Source organism: Mizuhopecten yessoensis, unplaced genomic scaffold, assembly GCF_002113885.1.
Source record: "Mizuhopecten yessoensis strain PY_sf001 unplaced genomic scaffold, ASM211388v2 scaffold1313, whole genome shotgun sequence".
Taxonomy (NCBI): Eukaryota; Metazoa; Mollusca; class Bivalvia; order Pectinida; family Pectinidae; genus Mizuhopecten; species Mizuhopecten yessoensis.
The window spans coordinates 1,870,079-1,893,416 of record NW_018403984.1 but is presented as its reverse complement, the minus strand read 5'-3'; the positions used below and the strand labels follow the sequence as shown (position 1 = coordinate 1,893,416).

General features: G+C 38.1%; 1 protein-coding gene across 1 annotated transcript in view; it reads right to left on the bottom strand.

Moving 5' to 3' along the window:
• Nucleotides 1-23,338, bottom strand: part of LOC110459790 (BMP and activin membrane-bound inhibitor homolog) — a 40,383-nt gene that overhangs the window by 6,045 nt on the left and 11,000 nt on the right. Inside the window, exon 2 of the mRNA XM_021512233.1 lies at nt 2,565-2,897. Coding sequence (XP_021367908.1) covers nt 2,565-2,897 — 333 coding nt within the window. The remainder of the gene's footprint in view (nt 1-2,564; nt 2,898-23,338) is intronic.

The window sequence follows — 23,338 nt, the reverse complement described above, 5'->3', positions numbered from 1 at the left end:
CCTCGGGCTAAATACAAATCAGAACACAAGTGCAAAAGGAAAGTAGAAAAACAACATCTATTATTCAAATGGCTACATTATACGATATAAAAACGTCACATTAGTTATAAAAATGAACCACGGTATTTTACGTAAATACATAAATGTTCAAATTATTGACCTACTTGGAATATTTCATTCAGCTACGTCGCTGTAATTGTGATCCATTTCATGTGTTTTGAATTTTGAATTTTAAATTACACACAATCATACCGATTCGACTATATATAGTAGTCGTCGAAGGGAGAGTTTATTGTCATAGGTTAAAAAGGGAGAATTAATTTTTAAAACTAATGTGACGTTTTTATATCGTATAATGTAGCCATTTGAATAATAGATGTTGTTTTTCTACTTTCCTTTTGCACTTGTGTTCTGATTTGTATTTAGCCCGAGGGTCATCTATATATTTACAAACATATATAACTTGTGAATTCAAATTTTAAGGTGTCTACAACAAAGGCAATTTGCATTGCAATGAATGATTATCAATGAATTATATTCAAAGTCTATGATTGTGATACCATTTCATATGAATAACAGAACATTTTTTCACCAGCTGTGCGCAAGTCTTAGCAATTAACGTCTGTTCCGGAGAGTTCCCTAGCTTCGACACTACACTTATTATACCTACGCACAAATCCTAACGACGAGTCATGGACAAGATTTATTACAAATCTGTGTTGTTTTAGATCAAGGCTGTCAAGGTACACATAAAGTGTATTCGTCATAACAGTACGAGATGATCTGTCTGAGAAACGTTCAGATTTATCAGCTGTCATGCATTTCAATAGTACGGGTATCACGTGTACGGCAGAAAATTAATAGATGCTCAAATTTACAGTCCATAAATAGTGACAAATCGTGATGTGAGGATATTTAGCACAATAGTAATGTCTCGCAAATTATCGTTAACGATTAGAAAAAGTATTTTTGTACAAAAGCTACCTCGTGCAATCTGCCCGGCAACAGGGACACTTGTTTCCTTGTTAATATCGGGGACATAGGAAAGTAACGAAACGGGGGCGACTTTGTTTATTATATCTGTCACGTGATAGAATCTGTGTTAGCTACGTGCTTACAGGTATTGGAACAGGGACCGGATAGATTATGTAAATCTAGGTATTTCCTTGCTGTATATACAGATACAGCTGGGATACTGGGTTTTAAGTAGTTCAACTACCTGCGATATATAATCATTAACATCAGATATGTAGAATATGAATGTCTTTATAAATTATGCATATGTGTTGTTGTACATGTGTGTACACGTATACCATCTAAGTGCGTACCGTATGTACGACAAAGCAGCGTTAATGGCCAACCAATTATCATTTCTCTTTCGTGACAATAAACAGAGTAGAGTTGTGGTCAGTTAAGTCTGCTCACCTATCGACCGACATACTGTTGCTCGACTTGAGCACGGCACTGGGACAGACGGAACGCAATACCGATCCGTACACTGATACGTTGCTTTTAATGACGTCAATCAAATGTAGGTTTCTATTGATGATAGTGGTCAAATAGTTGGCTACGTGTATCATGTCAAAGCATGGCGAGCTAAATACACCCACTGTAATTGTGCCTGAACATTAATTAAAAAGAGTTCGCTTTTTTCACCGTGAATGACATATGTGAAATTTATGTAGTAGTAATCAAAGTTTCATTATGATATATGGGATGTTTTTTTTAATATAATGGGTTGGATACTTGTGGAATTAACATAAGTTGCGCTGGACAGTGACAGACCGCGTTACAGTGTGTCATCGGATTGGCGTACGTATACTCCTCAAGGACGAAATATGAAAACATATTCTATTAAAAAGTCACCAAGATTTGGGTCTACGCATGTCCCACGGCCTACTCATCTCTTACTCCAGTCCACATCCGAAATTAAATCGTACCGGTTAAACTTTGAAAAGCCGGTTTAGGGTTTATGGCGTCTACGAAGCCTCGTTATCACGTACATATATCATTATATTAATTAAAACGTAAAATTGACAGTTTTTTCTAGGACAGAATTCTTATAACGTCTAATGGCACGTCTCTGTAATATCATTAACACATAAATACCGGTAAGATATTTTTAGTATAGAGAACGTCACGAATCTCGACGACATTTTTGTTGTAAATCGTAAGGCTAACAGCACATTATTAATACTGATTTTCAAGATAATCGTGACAACAATAAAGTAAATTCAATAATGGAAATTGGTTGTTTTCAAAAGAGTATTATATTGTTCTCGTTATCGTACCACAGAAATAAAGGACATCCGAGTGAAATCAATAGTGAATACACTCATTGATACCCAACCTTACACAACGTCAACGGCCTTATGCAATGTGCATAGTATGTGGTGATACAGACTCCGCAACTGCATACCCTAAACATAAATTCTGACGAGCGTTTTACTCCGTTTCTCCCAATGATCCACAAGTATATAGGATGTAAATTAACATACGTGATGGTATTTCACTGCTGAAAACAAGTAAGACACTATATCGATATCACATGATCAGATAATTACCTGCTCGATGTCTACTGCTGTTGTTGATTTTAGCAGCATTCATGACAATGTTCACGTTTTCTGTATAGTCATTGTAGTTGTAGTTACACATATCGTTTTTACAGCAGTGCAAAAAAGGCCATTCGGTGGAGGGACGGTTCCCCCTCATCTGTTCCATCACCTCCCCATCACACAGATTCTGTTGCTGTCGTACTAGCGAGTCCACACATCCCTGTGTCGTACGTTTTGTCTCGCCCTCGAGACTGACCAGAGAATAACACATTCCTAGGGGCGATTTGCACATATAACTGGTGCTTATACATCCGGGTTCGTTGCAATAACATCGAATTTCACCTGAAAAGACAGAAGGAAACATTGGTTTTAATATCAATCTCTTAATAATAAATAGTTTGTATCGATATTAATTATATCAAACATCGAATTTCACTGAAGAGACCAACGAACCCTTTGCTTTTATTATCAATATACGCCATTATAAACATGAAATTGCACCTGATCAACATTCTCATAAATCAATAAAATACCCTTTTATCCAAAAAGGCATAGCCTAGTCGTTGGATAGTCATCAATAAACAACAAAATCGTCATCAACGCATCCACAACGATCATGATCTACAACCGCCTAATTTAAACCGGAAGTTGTATGTATGTGCCGTCAGAACGGTTCGGCGGGGTAATTGAATCGTGACTGCCATAGATCATCGTTATTCGTGGTTTGTTGGTAAATACATTTACTTGCACAAAGTATTGATTCCGTGTAAGCGTTCTGTATAATGGGATCATCATTACGTAAGAAATGTCTGCTCTGACGAATCATTACACGGTGGATTATTTCGATACGGGGTCTGTCCCTTTAATGATAAAAACATTATACAAACGCTGTAATACAAGAGAGGCAAAACATATTTATGTAAATTGTTTCCATATTTATATATTAAATCTCTGTCATCTTTGATACGATCCAGACTCGGTGAATACTGTCGGCCCTGATGTCGAGTCGGCGCCTTTAACAGGACGACCATAGGACACATGAGATTCGGGGTCCTATCACGCCCGACATCGCTTGAGAACTCCTGATTACTCTAGTGCCCCAGTGGGGCTCAAGTGGCGCTCGAGTCTATGGAGCTCCGTCTAGGGCTATCTTGTTATGTGGCTGTTTTATGCTAGTGTTCTTGGGGAAGCAGAATCTGGTAACTAAGACTGGTTTGTGCGTGCATCTTAAGGTGGCTCCACACATCGTCATCAGCGTCCATTTTCGTGACGTACTTCCGGAAAAAGTACAGCTCGGACTCAATTATCTTGATCGAAATGTGCATGTACACCGTGTCGTCATTTCCGTATTGCGTATCGGGCATTCAATTAATGTCGTTGTGCAAATTATAGTTACACCTTGACCGTTTTCGTTTAAACGGTCAAACCGATCGGACCACTGTTGTTCGTTCATTAAATAAGGTCGGACCTAGTAATCTGATGCTGCTTTCAGGCGAGCCGTGAGAAAGCCTTGCAAGGCCTGCATATACATTTGCAGGTCCGCCAGGATTTATACCCGAAATTGTTACATTTATAAACGGTCAAACCGGTTGCTCCGCATACACGAACAGGCCCCTGGTAAACAATAGTACACGTGCGTGCCGATGATATGTCAACACCCGATATCGAGATTTTACCGGGAAATGTATAATCACACGTATTTCAGGAATAAAGCTTTCAAATTCATAGACATAAACAGACTCACGGGAAGATAGTGACATGAGACCAAACGACCTCAAGAAGGTCATATAGGAAACGCATGGAATGCGGACGTACCGACCTCACATGTGCAACACGAGTTCATAAGCTCGAGGTCGTTACGATTTTCGCTGTTGAGGAAGTTTCGCTCTGTCGATTAAATCGTGTTTACAAATGTAGTCTACTTACTCTGTGAAAATAATGTTTTGTAAAATATCAAGATACCTATAAAATGCATGTGTGAGTGCACGTGAGAACGGCATACCATGCGATAGCCTCTGGTCACATATGTACCTGACATGTAATTATAAACATACCGTGAGTTAGCGGACTGTGGAATGATGTCCAAAGTGTACATGACTGAGGGTAATTTGGTTCCATTAAAGAACAATAAATTGATAATTTTGATATCATATTTTTGATTTATTTCCATCATTTTTGTTATATGTAAACAGGGACAACTGTCATTGTGTAAATGTCACCCCTCTGCAAAAAGTTCCGATTTTTTTCAAGGAAGATAACTCTTACCCGGATCGAAGTGATTGTAAAATGTAAAATAAATTAATTATAAAGCCATTGTGTATATTTTGTTCAATTTCCCATTCTATATGTATAGATCTTTGTGTCCTGTTGGCTTTTAGCTTGTAGATAATCACTTTTATCCGTTCAAATTCAATAAAAAACACTTTGTGTAACATGTGTTACATATTTTGCGATAAATAAAATATTTGTAGGGTTAATTAGAAATGCTTCTTTTCATTTTATTATTGTTGTTATTGTTCCGAACAATGTCACACCCAAAAAAACCCCGGAAAATATTAAAATTGACGAAAATTCAATTTTTTGGTATTTTTTCCAAAAAAGTCCCCTAACCATCGGAGTGTTTAGATTTTCATAAAATCAACTCTACATAGTTGCATAACCATTATATGAAAGTTTCAACGAATTTCGCTCGTTAATTACGAAAGTGTGGAGCCACCTTAAAAGCATTTTGTAAACGTTTGCAGGTATTTCAAGCTAGCAGTGTTCGACCTTGAGGGGGTTTCTTGTCTTCCAGATACCCTTCAGTCTGAGTGTTACAAAAAGCTGTGGATTTCCCCGAAATGTATTTCAGTTGGAAAGTCCCTCCCATCCCAAGTAAATTTTGAAATTAACCTCCTAGCATGGTTTCAATGCATATATTCAATTCCTGAATGGATCGCTACATGATTCATATTTCGGTCAGTTATTATGTACGATTCTGTATCAGAACAGCATCATCGTTACAGAAGACACAACACAAAACATCACTTGGTTTAATGCTATTGCGATCCCCGAGGAGCGTTTTACACGACACAACTCCAATGTACGGCAGTGTGATTCCCATACAATCGCCACCAGACCACTCTATTTCTCCATCTGATACCGCCAATATTCTCACTTCTTGATGCACGACAAAAACTCGTGTCTGGAGAATGCCACCAGACTTGGTTTTTATATGGACGCGAGTTCCAGCCGCTAGGTGTCCTATTGGTCATACCATAACAGACCTACTCAGGGGCTTACAGTCATTGAATGTCTTTCTTATCTATATATTGCGGTTTATATATGTTCTGCTAGTGTTTTACAGGGGAAATGCGACAAATGACCAACAGTTGGTGAATGCATTCTTCTTACAGGCCAAGTTCGTTGGAGTGTCTCTGGGTTCACGGAGTATATATATATATATGCCAAACGTACCTGTGAGATGCACAGTATAGTAAATTAGCATATCCGGGAAGCTTAATAATTTATATATATCCACCACTTGTTTCAGAACAAAATAAGCATAAAAATGTGTACAGTTCTACATCCGCTTATATATAAGGTCGTAAAACACTGAAGGCCAGTCTTAGATTGGGACGTCGCGATGTGTAGTGTAACTGTTTCTATGACGTTAGAAGTTGAGCATGCTCCGGCTGGTAGGCCTCGCCCTAATGCGTCCCTAGACATAGCGATTACCCTTTAATAGATACAGTACACGCCGTGCTGGGAAAATCTAAGTGATGGCGAACCTGCATAGCACACATTTGTACAATAAGTAACCGTATATACATGGAAATCATAGAAAGTTTACGTCGATAACGTACAGGGCGCAGTTAAGGATCGGACATGAACGTGTCGGGATCAAATATTTCAATTGTATTGTTCATTTTTAGTAACATATTATATTTAAGGCAAATAGTACCAGTACAGGGCACAATATATCTGTATTGGTTTTTTCATGTTTGGTACAGGCTATTTGATTTTATTAGTTGGCGGAGTATCATGAATGTATTCAAGAGTATACAGCAAAACAAACACGGCAACAGAGAGTTTGATAAAAACAACGATTTTTACGACGATGTCAATACAATTGTGTGACAACAATAATGATAATAATTTTAACAAGAATACTGATAAATGTATATAATGGTACAAATTAGAGATGTCTGATGCCACTCAAAACAAGTATTGTGATCCACTACGATACTTTAGGTGTATTGCAATGTATCGCGATGTATTGTCAAATATATTAATATTTGGCAGCTGTGTACTATATCTTCTTCCGATAAAAGTAATGATATTATTTTTTTTTTTTTTATATTTTCTGTTGTTTTCAGTTGATACTATTCGAATCTATTTTCAACACTCCAAAAGAAATGCAAGAAATGATCAAAACAGACCCCCAAGTAATGTATTCCTTGTAAAGACGAAATAAATAATTCCAGGTTTTTTTTATGGAATCGTGATATAGCAGAATTCTCAATTCAGTCTGATCTATCGCGATATATCGATACTACTACGGTGTATATTGATCATACGGCACCGGTATACACAAACGGAATTCACGTGTAGGCTATTTGCCTCGAATCCCACAGCTAGTCTACACCATTACCGATCTCCCATTTAACTCTGTAGAAATCCGAGTTGAAGCCCTCGCCAGTCAAAGTCAGCTATAATTAAGTTAACATACTCGTACCGATATATGCTTGGCTAATACCATAATTCGATTACATAATTGGGAGTTTGATATTTAGATGAATCAAACAGAAAGGAGAACTTTTAAGTTAGATTAGCGTCTGAATTCTTTGCTTTTTGCCTTAACTATCTTATTTATTGCCAAGCTTTGATTCTCGTTCATATAGAATCTTTTCAATTTTGTGTTACTCTCATTCCAATTATTTCGATATTTCAATTATTTTATTGAATAACTGTACAATACACAAGATAGATGACCTTAAAAATCTTGACGTTATCTTCTTCGTTTAGATACAAATTACGCGATTGCCGTATTCACTGTACAGGCAGACAATCCAAACGCCACGATCGAAAACGTACCATTACACGAGAGTTCAGGGGTAGAGGGAACCAATCATCATTTCGGGGCAAGCTGACGCAGCCCGGAATACACTCCGGTACACATATTTCTATCTATCACGAAATATGTTTGATAAGTTTAGAAAACCTGAAGACATGTTAATAAACATTTCCCATGAAATATAGTCATCTTGTTCCAAATTGGCGTACATCTATTTGTATACAGTGGGTTAGGTGGTAGCGGGCTGTATCTTTCTGCATCTTTATCCCAGCGTCTGAATCGGCCACGGGTCTAACCCATCATTATCTTGCTCTCGGAAGTCACAGCTTCACGGGTCTGAGCCCACCAGTTTGATAAGTCTTGTTAGCATTCAACTAAGTAGTGTTACAATAACATAACGCAATATCAGTGTATTGCAATACTCTATGGTCGATAGTATACACTGATAATAAATTGTGATATTGACATTTGAAGAAAATAAAATGCATAACATATTTGTTCATCTATTCTGCCTCTAAAAGTATGAGCTTTGTGGTCAACAACTTTTGAATATTTAGTGCCTTTTTTGCTTTTTTAATAATTAAGATACCATCACATGATATATAACAAGAACGTTTTAACATAACGACGAATCAAAACAATATGAAGGCTGTACAAAGCTCTTTCGCGGGATTGCTATACTTGTGTGTGATACAGAGTTCCAATGTAAAACAGCGTATTTTCCAATTTGTGCAGAACATACGTTTTTACTGAAATGATGCGTTGCAATTTTGCATTCATTACTGTAATTAATCTAACCATACTTTGCGCACGTGCACGATGTTGGCGCAGTATCTACGTTCCTTGACTATTACCTGTACGGAGATCTCGTAGACACAAATCTCACTGCGATTATCAAACGTATGAATTATTGATACGGAGATTATCCCGCACAGACCAACGTCTTCTAGCACACAGCAGTCATACAGTCTAGTGGGCTTAAATCTACATCAGCAGCATCTCAAATTCAATTTCCTCTAAACCCTCTAAAGTACAGCTTATTTACTGTCTAGCTTTCCCTGTTGCTCGTATTACACAGTTTGAATCAAGAGTTCAAGAGTCGTTTCGAAAGCGCTGCATCAAAACGTTTGTTTTCTAATATAATATTAATAAAGTAACTGTTTCGAGAGAAAGCTAGGCCCCGAAAGAGTCCTCCCATAGTCTTATGACGTAAAGCCCTGTCATTCGATATACATTTGTACGCCTGCCTCAGACAGTCGTTAACAAACAGTCGTTACCAAGGCTGCCGACCTTCCACTTAATAAGTAGTCAATTTCATCTCTGAAAAATGTTTTGGCAAAATGTTCTTTTATCTTGTAATAGAAATCTACAATAATTACTTCATCCTCGATTTTAATCTCGGGAGAAATCAATTAATACTTCCTTACGGCGAGAACAATTGACGCCATATTGACGCGCGTCTGTGACTACGTCCGGTGCCAGACCGGAAATGGATACAGATGGACGTCGAGCTGTTACTGATTAATGACGACGTGAGTAATGGTGATTTGTTTCCAGGTAAAGATCTGAAGACGCGACGCGCGACTGATCGACTTCAATGATACGCTCGAAGTGCCGATGATGACCATTCCACCCGGAGGCTACCGACCCTGACGCCACAATATGACGTAGATCGTCGCTATTTCCTAATGTTTCCCTTGGGGCTCAAAGGTTCAAAGCGGTGGTAACGACATTATGGGTTGACAATCTGTCGGATAATATGATTTTGTAAACATTATGTGTATGACTGAAGGGTAACTTATCATAGCTGGCTAATAAGCGGCGGTGTCTAAACAGAGCACAGGTATATGATTGCTTGACGTCACGAGGAAGCATGGATTTAGGATAAACTGCAGTCTAGTTATATGTTCGACTGTGAAACAAAGGTAGTGAAATTAATGATATTTGGGAAGAAATTATGTTTTAAGTTTTTTTCATGGCAAGAACCAGACATACACGATACGCTGTCCACTCCGCGCGAGACATGAGTGCTTGGCGCCATCTATCGTCACTCTACACCTCATCAAACCAATGGTTTCCGCCGAGCAGACGATACAACTCGTGATGGCATTTACGCGTGCTGTGTTTTATCTTTGGTCAGTCTGGGCTGATGGTCAAACGCTCGGACTTAATTTGTTTTGAATAGAAAGCATAGTCAAGCATCATCGTTAACAGAATGCGAAGTTTTTATTAAAAGGAGAATCTTTTACTGAAGTAACGATCCCAACAATTTCATAATCAGCTCTTCCCGAGAAATATCGGTTTTCTGGTGTAGACATAAAAAAAATGCCGACAAGCAGACGACTCGCTTGATTAATCAGTCTATGGCGGAGACAAAACCGTGCCACAAAGAACAAGATAGATATTGACAGAAAACAATACATGTCGAGAAACGAACAAATCAAAACAGTTTCCTGTAACGTATATATATCTAATTAATGAGAGACGTGTACTCTTCGCGTTCATCTTTTCACTTTTTATCGTCGTAAGCGACAGCCGTAGATCTTGAAAATCCCTGGTGACACAGGGCCCCATACATCATAGAAAGTCCAGCTCGACTTGCTGACGACATACAACTGTCTCGTCTCTTGCTTGCCGCCCAATGTAAGCTAATTCATCAACTGGAAATTATACAAGTACGCTTGTATATATTAACTCGTATACCTAAATCACTTCTGAACCAGTTTTTGTTTTTCATTTCAGCGCAGTATGGGAAAGTGATGTTTTATAATTGTGCAATGGAGGTAGTGTACAGTCTATTGTAAAAGTCGGATTATCTACATGACAAATCCGGAATATTTAAAAGCAATCGGAAATTATTTTCCGGCAAAGATGTGACGATTTCAGTTTTTTATCAGCAGTTGATGTACCTGGCATGGAGTCCATCAGCGATAACATGAAAAGATAACTCTGATTATCAGATTCTGTCTCTGTCTCGTCAACCTATAGGCTGATCTACTGTCATTACTAAATAGTAAAATACAAATCATGTTTACTTGCCTTATATATATATAAAAAAACAACATAAAAAAACAACGTTATACTGTTGGATTATTAAGATAAAATATGGTAATTAGGTAGGTAGGAATCATTTCCGAAAAGTGTTAACATTATGCAAATGAACCACAGAGCCTGGCGTGGCAAGTGCTGGTCTTGAATGGGCGTACATTCCGAGTGTCGTCAGTACAAATTAAATGACTGGAGACTCTGGGAAGACAAAATGGATTGGTCTAAGCTCTACTTGTTTCAACTCGTTACCCTTGGTCTTCAGTCTGACTTTATTTTAATTTTGTAAATAGACGGTGTGGGTTTTAATTCCATGGGTTTGTTTTAAAAAGATAAATATAAATTCCTTTATTATCATTTTGTTGTTGAATCAAACCAATGCAATTAAATTTAATTTATTACGATTAAACGAGTTTATCTTTTCGGTAATCATGGTCAATTGTTATACGCCGGCTAATTGTCTCCCCCTGTCAACAGCCGATTGTGGCGCTGTAATACGAGTCCGTGGGTTTCTGGTATTTATGTGTCCGGTGTATTTCAGATCAGGATTGAGTGATTCTGTTAACAATATGCAGCTTTACTATCGCGACACACTCCGATAAGATCTCTCTGGAGTCGTACGTAAGTCTCGCTAAAAAATATAATCCACACTTCATTAAGATACGACCTATTTCAGCACGGCGCAGTCTGTCCAGCGTACAAATACAACAATAGCTGAGAACTACGTTTTGTGGCGGCATATTTATTAAAGACTCGGATTTTTTTCAACTATGTTAACAATACTTTCACAACTAAAGGTTCTGTTATTGGTAAACTTATACCATTTACGTGCTTCGTGATTATGGATTCAGGGAAGAAAACCAAGGGGATCTACAATTTTTTTGTTCATGGATGGTATTGGTGCTTTTTCCTGAAGCCGAGAATCACAATAACTTATTCCTTCGTTCTATACGTGTTGAGTACGGATTTCCCTCGTCATCAGTGATGGAAATGCCAGAGATGAATATTCTTCTCTTCGAAGTTGATGAATTCTGTCAGAAATACACGATATCCACTTTCAGAGGTGGATATCCCCTGTCAAAGATAACGTATTCCATCAGTATTGATTGTACCCCGTCATATCCCGTCAATAGTTAATATATCCCGTCAGTAGTTAATATATCCCGTCAGTAGTTAATATATCCCGTCAATAGTTAATATATCCCGTCAGTAGTTAATATATCCCGTCAATAGTTAATATATCCCGTCAGTAGTGTGTGTACCCAGTCAGATGTGGCCAATATCTACAAGGAGTACCTTGCCCTGTCTGTTATGGTCAATACCTGTCAGTTGTCGGTAGGAAATATATGATAAAGTACCACAGAATCATCCTCATCTGTAGATAGTAAAGCCGGCTATCGCCACCCCATGTCACAGCCAGCTAGGATGTATGGTGGGATGTCCCTCCCGTGCGTTCTGTGCACGTAGGGGCGTACTCTAAAGTATGTTTAACACGTATAAATATTAGTCGATAAATTTACTATATACATGAAGTGGAATATAGTTCACAGCATGCTATAATCGTCTCAGATTCATGTATGTTAGCAAAACTCAACTTTGGAAATATTTACATAAATGACAGTTCACCGAGAACCAAACAAACAGGTCCTTACCAAACGAACAGCATGGAAAAATATATTAATACGAACATTCATATAACATCTAATAGAAATTATGTGTTGTGAAATTAAAGTTAAAGACACTAGTATATAAAATGAAATACATGTCAATATAGACATTTTCCTAAAAATAAGAAATTCGATAACTACACTGTAAGCTGAATGAGCTATACCCTATTTCTCCTCACAGTTCCAGTAGGCGACAGTCCACACTTCCGACAATGCCCTTCATGAGCCCGTTGATCTAGTGCCGACACCAGATTGCCTGAGGGCTCTGAAGTGCTAGGAGCGTCTGACGAAGAGGGGACCACACATTTTTAAGACATTTAAGATGAAGCTCCGAAACATTGTCTTGTAAGAGAAATTCCTCTAATACTTTCCTACAAAAAATACCATTTTTTTTTCTATAATTCATGCTACTTACACCAAGTTATACTCTGACAGTGTGATTAATGACGCAGGAATATAAACATATGATACCTCATCGAAAGTGGAAGTAGAAAACATCAATATCATCAAGCTGAGATGCATAGGTAAAAAAAAAGTTCTTAACGGCCGATTTGGTACCAACAATAATAGTTCGGGATTGCTGAAACCTTGCTTGTGTAGTCGAACATCTCCAAATTGCAATTCTGTCAAATTTTATCCAGTGTTGGTAATTTCAGACCGGTTTATTGAAACCCTTATAACACCGGATCTGTGTGTTTGCTATGCACAAATTGGCAACAACTAAGAAGAACGCAGAGAGACAATTGCCGAACGCAATTGCGGCAGTCTATTCCTTGTTATGGTGGCAGTTAAAATGTCCATACCAACAGCATGGAATCACAGACGAAACATAATTCTACCGTTTCTAACTCATAATTCACAAGTTTTCTGACCTCTTTGACTGGGAATTGCGAGAAAATAATTTTCCTTTTCCACAAGAACTCCTTAGAGTAATTAAGGATTCAGTTTCTATAGAAAGAAAAACGCGGAGAAGCACGAGACTGGAGGCAATAACGGGACTAAGACGGCGACCCCCTCACCCTTGCTAACATTCAATTAAAGCAGCGACTCGTTCGGCAAGCCACTACAATTACTGTTCCAGTGTAACGCGCAGGCAGTGGAATGCATGTTGTCGAGGGGTGCTGTACATCGGAGTATCGGAGTGGTGAAGGGCGACGCGGAATGGGGTAGTTTATTGAGATTTATTGACTTTAGAAGAAATAGCCATGAAAGAGAAACCCAAAGCCGTTACATGGCTCTCGCATCAGACGTCTAGCGGCATCAGGGCAGTGTAATTCACAGTCAACCGCAATACGTGTGGGCTTGTCTTTGTTATGTGTATATGAACAGTAAGTACGTTAGCATAAGTAGTATACGTTACCATCCAAATTAAAAAAAAAACACGCTGAAAATGTTATTCTTCAATACACAATGCAATGGTTATTTCGAGCATTTGATTTTGGAAACAACAACAAATATCCAGTTCTATTTTCCTGCGAAACGGCCGCTCTTCTTTCTATGAACGCATGCTAGTTTGAATAGTCCGTTTTCACAGCATGTCATCGGCTCAAAGTCTATTGTGAAAGTAATTCTTTGTCGCTTTCATTGTACAAGCGAGTCCTTGAAAACTATCGATGTAAACACAAAACCAATTAATTTACCTGTCTGACTAATTACCTGGTATTGATTTCTCTAGAAAAACAAGATATCGGATCGTTCATCACTTTTCTATAGTCGGTCTTACTGCAAATGGTTAAGTCGAATTCTATGTAAAACTACCAAAACTGTATCGCTTTCAATGGCGATTCATTGACGAATGATATATATATACTCCACGCTAAATGGCCAATTTTTATCAAAGAAACTCGCCTATCTATACCTTTTATCAAACAAAATAAGAATAATGGTCAGTAATATTTCAAATATACTGAATTATGTTAAACCAAACAAGCCTAAAAAATATGTTGTCTTTATTTGTTATCAAAGCGTCATTCAAAGTTCAGACTAAAATCGACTCCTTCCCAGAGAAATTGGAACTGTTTCAATCAATTTATCATTAGTTCATTCATCCCAGACCCTCGTGTATCGTCCGTAGCTATATCCATGTAACTGTCAAGAAAGTCTTTTCGTAATTTTGCCTTGTATCTTAAAAGTAAGTTGGGAACGCTTTGTATATGGAAATAAGCCAAGCATTTCATTATAATATAAGTGATCCATGATCGACATCATTTAAATAATATTTCCATTCTTTAAGTGTATGATTGTTCTACAAACATTCAAATTTAAAAAAGGGCGAAATTGTGACATTGACGTCATTCAGGAACTTGGATAGTATATACTAATTCACGCTATTAATGTGTTATTCTTTGTGGGTTTTTGGCTGCGAAGATCATGATGTATATCTGGAACACAAAGAATGTGCTTCTTCAAAACATTATACAACAGAACACACAAATGTCATCAATGTGAAGGGTTGCGACAAGCTATAATAACGACAGGTAAGTGTACGTCACGACAAATTCTGTACGCGGTAAGGATTTTTTTGGTCTACAGTTTATCCGTTTGAGACTACCCAATTTTATTTCGAACTGATTGGATATGCACAATTTGGGTTAGTCCACGCAAACCAGTAGACAGGAACAGTGACAGAATTAAAACCCCTGCCCACCTATCCCGAACCGGTAATCCTTTCGCCATCTGTACTCGCTGTGTTGCGTAAGAATACCAATCTCAAAAATGTAAACATCCATCTGCACTTCAAACCGATTGGTAATAATTCTCATATTCTGAAGAAATTCCAATTTGTAACGTGGCACTTTTTATCTTCTTTATAGCTTCTTGTGTTTGAGCAGCAGCTGTCCTGTCTCATTTCTACAGTTAGAACTATTTTTACACGCGGCAAGATCTGTTGAGTGATAAGGCCGATTGAAATCACTGTCGCGTATGAAATGAGGGAATCTTCCTCCTTTTCTCGTCTGCCTTAGACATGAATTACTATCAAAACCATGATGTGTGGTCAGATATTTTGGATTAATTTTTTATTAAAGCGTTCCTGTGGAATGTCACTTCATGGTAAACTACAATTTATCGAAATGTAAATTGGGCGTTATCCAAAAATCTCGGAAATGACACCAGATTATGATGTGCGAAAAGTGAGAGGGAACTTGACAGAAACTTTTACCGTGTCGATATGAAAACCCTGCTAGAATAGAGGACCACTTTACACGGACGCGCTAGGTCACTGCCTGGAGCAGATCTACTCGGACCTCCAATAAAATAGTCCCGTGGCTACCAAAGCGAGCTGGCAAACAATTCCGCGGTCAGGTAAAAAGTAAAAAAAACAACAAAGGACCACCTACGTAGACACAAACATTTGTCCCACCTATCCATCTTGTCATATCATACGTATGTTATAAACGGAATTATTACCGTAGAAAACTGACCTCACGAGGTCAGGAGAACGTCACTTCGCGCACTGATGCAAATGTGCTATACACTAAAGTAACTAGTAAACACGTGGTTCGGTCCGTCACCACTTTACATCTTGGCCGTCATGCAACTATCCCAATGGGATTGTTATTACATAAACTCCAAGTCAACCGCATTAACTGTTTAAAGTTTTCATTAGCACACTTTTCTTGGTGTCAATAATTACATGGTTTAGTTTAGTTTTCAGAGACTAGTGAAATGAACACGGATGCCAAAGTAGAAAGAAAGAATAGTGAAAAGTAAAATACATAGGTTAACACTTCGGCCTTCCACGCAGGCGACCGGGGTTCGATCCCCGAAGTCGTCGCACGCATGGAATATCAGAGAAAGTTTTTTTTCTCCTCCCCACAAAACTCTAACAACCCAGGTGGAGTATAAAATGGTCTGGGGTGGATGTTGCGGTATCTGTGATGTAGCATTTAAGTGAGGTGGCACTATAAAAGATGCCGTTGGAAGCACGGTCCCACTACAAACAGAACACAATACATCTCCAGCACACACGCAGGCATACACACATAGGGAGATACTAGTCAGGTGGCATAGGACTAGTAGTTAACGCCCGATAAGGCAGCTCCTGCGAACTCCTCAAAAAAGTGTATCCTAATTGTATATATATGTACTGTAAAGCGCTTTAGAGTGGCTTATGTTAGCTAGATAGGGCGCTATATCAAATGTTGTATATTATTATTATAGGTATCAAAGTATTGCTAATGGGGAAGGCAACCCCGGATAAAATAAAGAAAATGAGCAGACACTTGAGACTAGCTTAATAAATGTTCTTGATATGTACAATTACAACAAATTACTTATGACATATTTGAAGGAAAACCCTCGTCTTTCCTTCACATATCCAATGACAACTCCGTTACCATGTATAGAGATAGGTTCGTTACCTGTTAAGTAATAGCTCTTTAAATTACAAGCTGCCTCTAAGGATTGTAAATCCTGTACATATTTTATGTAATTTGTCGTTTCTGTGAATACACTTTCAATATTTTTAAGCGTGTGTTAGGACGCTATATTATCACATTATCGAGCTCGGCTGAAAAAAATGTCCGTTTAAAATGGAAAGGTCAAAGAATTGATTTAGTGTGTAATTGTAATAAATCCAAATATTGAGCATTTGAACAGTATATCACGTATCGTGTTATATATGTGTATATACTATATACACGCCCCTTCTGTGGTGGTAGGCTAAGGAAACCTATATCGTTATCCTCCTATCAACACTCGGCTTGCGGGGCACGTCCCACCGGCTATATAAAAGGCCTGTGTTTTGATCGAACTGTCAGCAGGTTTGGTGGGAGCCAGTATATGTGAAATTATCGCCCTACAGTTTATCAATTTGTCTGATCGCATTAACTCAGTTTGACAACACATATTTTTGTGATAATGATTGCAACTGACTTATATCAAAATACGGCGTAAAGGAATGCGTACATGGATTAAATGTACGGGGATTCCATTAGACACTTTCTGTCCCAGCTTCAGCAGAGTAACATTGGCACAAGACGATCGAAGCAGGAAAAGTGTTTGCTTTTAACGAGAATTATGCATGCAAATTTGGCAACACTGATTTATATTTAAGTACAATTTGAAAATTTGATACTCTAAAACGTTAAATTTTATGTTTGATAGAATTGCACTTGTCACTGAACTACGTCTCTGGGTTAAACTACCATTTTACAAACTTAAGAAACCAATTGGAAATCTTCAGGAACGGTTTGCATATAAACGCATAACCCTGTTTCGACGAAAAGTCAATTTTGGCGTAAATCTGTGTTTGAAAATTATAAACATGATAAAGCTGTTCACCCCCAAGTCACGGAAGGTGAACGAATGTTACAAAATGTATACAGATACATCAGTAAACATATAGACACGGGGCTCCCATGGGGGCCAACTGTTACACGTTATTCTGTTGTTATAATTATGCGTTCCATAATGATATGTGTGACACGTGACGCCATACAAACGTCCTGTTGCATAAATTACTTTGTGAAACATCCCAAACAAAGAAAGTTTAAATATAACGGATCGTATCCTTCCCCAATGATCAAGGATGGTGGGAACATAATGCAACCACACTATCGAAATAGTAGTTCGTCATTTATAATTAAGTGACGCGTAGACACCCAAAATGATATCGGACACATTCTACAAGTAGACCTGTATTCCGACATGCTGATAATTGACCAGATTACTACTCCCTACTCATACAAGACAGTCCAAACCTGTGACAGTCCCTCAGTGTATAAGATATAATATAAAGTCACTCAACAGGAAAGTGTCAGCCCCGAGGCTAGCTACATCGGTAGGACCGCATGACCTCGTCGTTCACAGATGATAGATAAGAGTCGTCGCATTTTCCGCAGTGAATGAAATTTCTTGTCGACGTCTTTCTTCCATTAGATATAGCGATAAAAAAAACACATAGTGGTGAAGAAATTTCCCCAATTTTCGCCAATTTTCTACCAAAGATATTAACATGTGACACTCTACTATCAGTCATCTTTGTAATTTTGGGGGGTGGCTAGGGATACGGGTTCACACAGAGTATTTTACTCCCCTGATGAGCGTACCCGTCTTGTATGAACAAGGCGTACAGTCGTTCCGAATGTCACATCAGGAAGAGTACAGGTGGCACCCAACTCCAGGGTCTGAAGGTCAAATATGGTTGGCGTGCGTCTAAAGCAAATAAAAGCATGCTCATATTGCACCCGAAATGATCACAGCTTTGCCACGGCGTCCCCATCAAAAGATGTTCATTTATTCCACGAGTGCATTCAAAGCGACAGTCTTACACATTACTATATACTTAGAGAGATTTAAACTTTATAAAATGACGCATTACCACACTACAACACGGTAACACGATTTGGTTGGCTCGGTCAGCCATTAAACTAGTGTGTTTATCACACATTCCCATTCATCTTGACTCAAGCCGACACGTTTCTAAACAATTTTGACACTTTAAAGTTAAAGATGTTCAAATGGTGTATTATTTAGTTATGAATACGGCCTCTTACTGTGTAAGCGTTGAGGTGACTCGGATTACTGTATAAGCGTTAAGGTGACTCTGACTCGTACCAATGCACCCATCTATACGTATATAATAAACTGAAATGAAACTTGATATAAGAAAAGGGACGTTTGAATGGGTCTACAGTTACCTAAACACCCCTCAAACACAATGGGGCCCATTGGGAGGCGCTGACAAGCAATACAAAAGCTGATATGCCGTCAAAAGAGCAACACTGGCCTACCCCAGCACTGTTGTGTGTGAACGGTCTAGCTTTCGTATCGCGTACACACGCGCTGGCGTTATCATAACTTAGATCAGGGAATTTGAAAGGTCTTAAAATGTAAAATTTCTATCATGATTTTATTTAAACATATTTTAAGACATGTGTCACACACACAGTCTTTAGTCTATGGACGAGTTTTCGGGTTAAAAAACCATAGAGAATATTTCTGTACCTTAAAAAATTGGGTCAGAATTCCAACTTCTCTTTCGTTCTAACATCACTAACTTTATTCGTGTATATCTCACACACATCAAATTCCTACAACAGGACAGTAATGTTGACTTCCGACAAGTGAAGGCCTATTATCAGATGTTATTGGTAATTTTCAGGCACTCAAGAAGTTAACCTGACTAAATCAATAGGGATTCCATGTGTCTTTAACAATCAATTATTTATATTTTTCTTGAGAACCACGGCGACAAGACAACCTGCTGTAAAAATATGTAGTGACATCTGATGATCTTCCGGCGTGTGTACAGCTATTTCCAGTCGGGGAAATCACTGTGCACACAGTTAACGCTTCGGAGCGTCATAGGCTGTTAATTATACTCAACTGTGGACGACGATTTTTTCCATTAAACTGTATCTGTATTTTCTCTTATAAATCCCGATAATTAAAACTTGTCAGAAAACAATCCACTGTGAAACCAATTCTACTGTTTTGTCACAGTATTGCCAACACTGAAGCTGCATTTTGTCATTAACAACGACCATGTCAGTCACTGTCAAATTTTTATGAAGCTATATTTGTAAGAAAATAATTTACTAGCGATAGTCTAACTAGATACTAGTAATACAATCCATTTTGCTGCAGATACCCATAAAGCAGGCGCCCCTTTAAAGTTCCTATAGCCGTTTAAACATCCTCGTCGCTCGCTGTCAAATTATTATTTAAGTCTGCCATGCGTAATAATAGGGGCGTCCCAAGATCCGCCTGCTCGAAGTTCTGGTATATTTGAGTTCTTCTGATAGCGATCAATTTCATTACTGCCCTGTACAAGACAACTCCTGCTCCCGAGCAAACAATAAACGTTTCCGTAATATTCCAGCGGTATGCAGTCATTATTTCACAGGGCGAGTTTGGCTATGATTATAGTCGATCGCGACCCAGTGTCACCGTTCCTAACTCTTCCGGAACCCTCAACCCTGCTACGGTGCGTATACTAGACAACGACTTTTCCTTCAATGTGAAAATCGCTGTACGAGCTCGAGTGTGTGCTCGCGGCGCATTTTAGACATAGTCTCCGAGTCGCCAGCTAAGATCGAGCTCTGATTGTACATGTCTATATGTTTTTGTTTCATATATAAGCACTACATGATCTGCGTGACAGAGATGTTTGAGAGTGCTAGAGGCAGTTAACATCATTTGATCGAGAGGTGCGATACGTGTATGGACGTAGACATTTGTCAAATTGTTGTATTGGTAACCGTCTATCAAACACTTTGTGTTTATACAAAAGTATATCACAAGTGACTGGGGATTCTTCACAGATAGACATAATTCATTTTGTAAATGAAAAGAAAACACGACTAAAATATTGCCAGACACATAGATACATTAGTGAATATTACTCGTCCCGGAACCGGAAATGAACAAAACGGAATCAATATTGTATACTGTACGCTCCATACAGGTTATAATGAACAACTCACGAGTAATATTAAGAGTGTAAGTGGTATTTGAATGTAGAAAATATGAATTTAAATATACGTTATATCTGAATAAAAATATTTTGAGTTCAATTTACAAGCGTATTTAAATATATTAAATTGATGATTTAGAACTGAATGTTTCTACAGAATATTGCTGTGACAATCATCAATCGTCATTCATAAAACCGCCAGATTGTAATTTCCTAAGTTATCGAAGAACAAAAGATTTCAAAAAAGGAACATTACCTTTCTTGAAATGAAGATCCTAAAGGAGACTCGATATTCAGTATATTTTCATTTATTTATTTATTCATTTATTATTTTCTAACAATTAATAAAACGTTGTCCCGAGTATTGCAACGATACACATAATAAGCAATACGTGACATAGAAACCCGAATTCATATCGAGTACAGCTGTAATGTGTATCCTACGGCCTTATCTACCTGGACTCCTGAACTTTCTATACGTTTCAAATGTATAAACATTTCCTACTAACTCCATAATACTAATCTCTTAATGATGAATTTTAAATTATCAAAACAATTTAACATTTGCGGGTTGTTATGTATCTGGCTGAGACAAGTCCACCTCCTGATCCAATTTTACACACGACATTCCTCGGTCGATAAAACGTTTCTAGTTAGGTATCCAATGCAAGCGCTCCCAGGCTCTCATCCCTTGCACAGTTCCATCTGATCCTTGATAATTTCGCATTGCCACAAGTTACAAAACCTGATTTTTCATTCAATTAAAGTATTCATGTTTCTTTACCTGATAAATGAAAGGTGTTCAGAATCATTTTGTTTGTGTCTAAAATCAGAAGCCCTTACATTGCAAAAACAAAAACAAATCCAAATGTGTATTTCTATCAACTAAAATAATATCGTCATTATTCCCCCTCCCTATATCCCCGTTTCCCTAAGCCCCCCTCAGTCTGAACTCTATTATCTATATAGTGGGCACAGTTTACCTTAACGGGCCATTCTACTCCATTTGCACCTTAAGAGTTGCGGCAACCCGTCAACTCCAGTAGATTGATTACAAGTAAATAAGAAGCGAGTCAACACAGAACCCTGCAGTACTCCAGTAGTAGCGTGTTCAACGTACGGTTAGTTTGCAGTCTCATTACGCACTTATAGTTGCAAACTGACTATATTTCAGTAAAGCATATGGACACGCGCCGTCCAGTCGCCCAGACGTCTGCTGTGGTCAATTATCGCCACCGAACACTCCTTACATGGACGTAAGATTAATTAAATACGAATTCACATTTACATCTTATCAAACAGTCGGGGAACGATTTATAAAACCGTAATCAAAAGGCATATAGATTAGTGGTTCATTTGTCGGTGAAGAAAATTTCGCAATTCTCGATCACAACCACATTACACGATTTTATTTTTAATCCATCGACTTAGAAGTAAGACAGCCAGATACCTGTATTAACTAGAAAGCAGAAAAATATCAGATTACGTCACTAATAAAAAAAAAGACGAAAGACAGATTGAATCGAAGTGGGTGAATAAAGGTCTTTTTAAAAGTCCATATCGAATTTGAAGGGCTGCACTTAGGACCCTTAACTATCCCTAATCTACTTGAATAATGAGTCTCGATTTTTTTCTTCAAATCTGTCAGAAAAGACAATAAATAATCGTTCATTTTAAAAGTACAAGTTTTGTAAGACGGGTATGTAGAATCTCCACACACAACACCGAGCTCCTAAAGTCAACACTAACTTGGGTCGGTATGATATATATTGGGCCGGGTACAGGGTCGGGTGATCATTTACTACGCGGGGTTTACTTACTATTGAAGAGATCGTGTGTGCAGTATATTAACACCACGACTGGGTCCGTCTATCCAGCTGATTTCAACCACAAATAAATACTGGGGACACTATCGGACGTCACTTTTCACTTGCTTCATTACAATTTCATTCGTTTACTATATTCACATTTTTTGGTGAAAAATGTACCTGCAATTATAGAGAGGTACATCTACCCGTTGGTACGAGTGACACGCAGGTAAGAAGTCCAGGTAAACTCGTCACTTATCAGGTGTATGGGTGGGGGAACGTCCGTGAGCTATCACCGGGATAAACTCTGGCATTTATCACCCGCCCCTATCAGCCATGTTAGCGCACTCTCATTTGGCCCTATCAAAACCCATTTAAATACTTAACATAGAAACGTTGATTCTCAAGGGTTTCCGCGCTTTTGTACGTTGTGTGTGTTTAAAACAAATTGTACACATGCTTTTAAAAACTGTATAAACAGACGTGCCTCCGATAGTCGGGGTACCGACTGGAGGTTTTCTAACATAGGGGAAACTTCACAACGTATACATACCCATGTCAAATACCTATAGATCCTAAAAAGACAGCAGAGATTTTTGACAGTTTTAAGCCCCATTCCATAAATCATAATTTCAATCGATGTAACTATTTAGAATTGTCTTTAAGAGTATGCCGACATGAAATTTTGTTGAATTTTTAAAGTTTACTCAAAATTAGATGTATGTGTATTACTCTTCCTTAGTTTCCTGCATGGCAACTCAATTATTTTTCAATTATTAAGAAAAGTA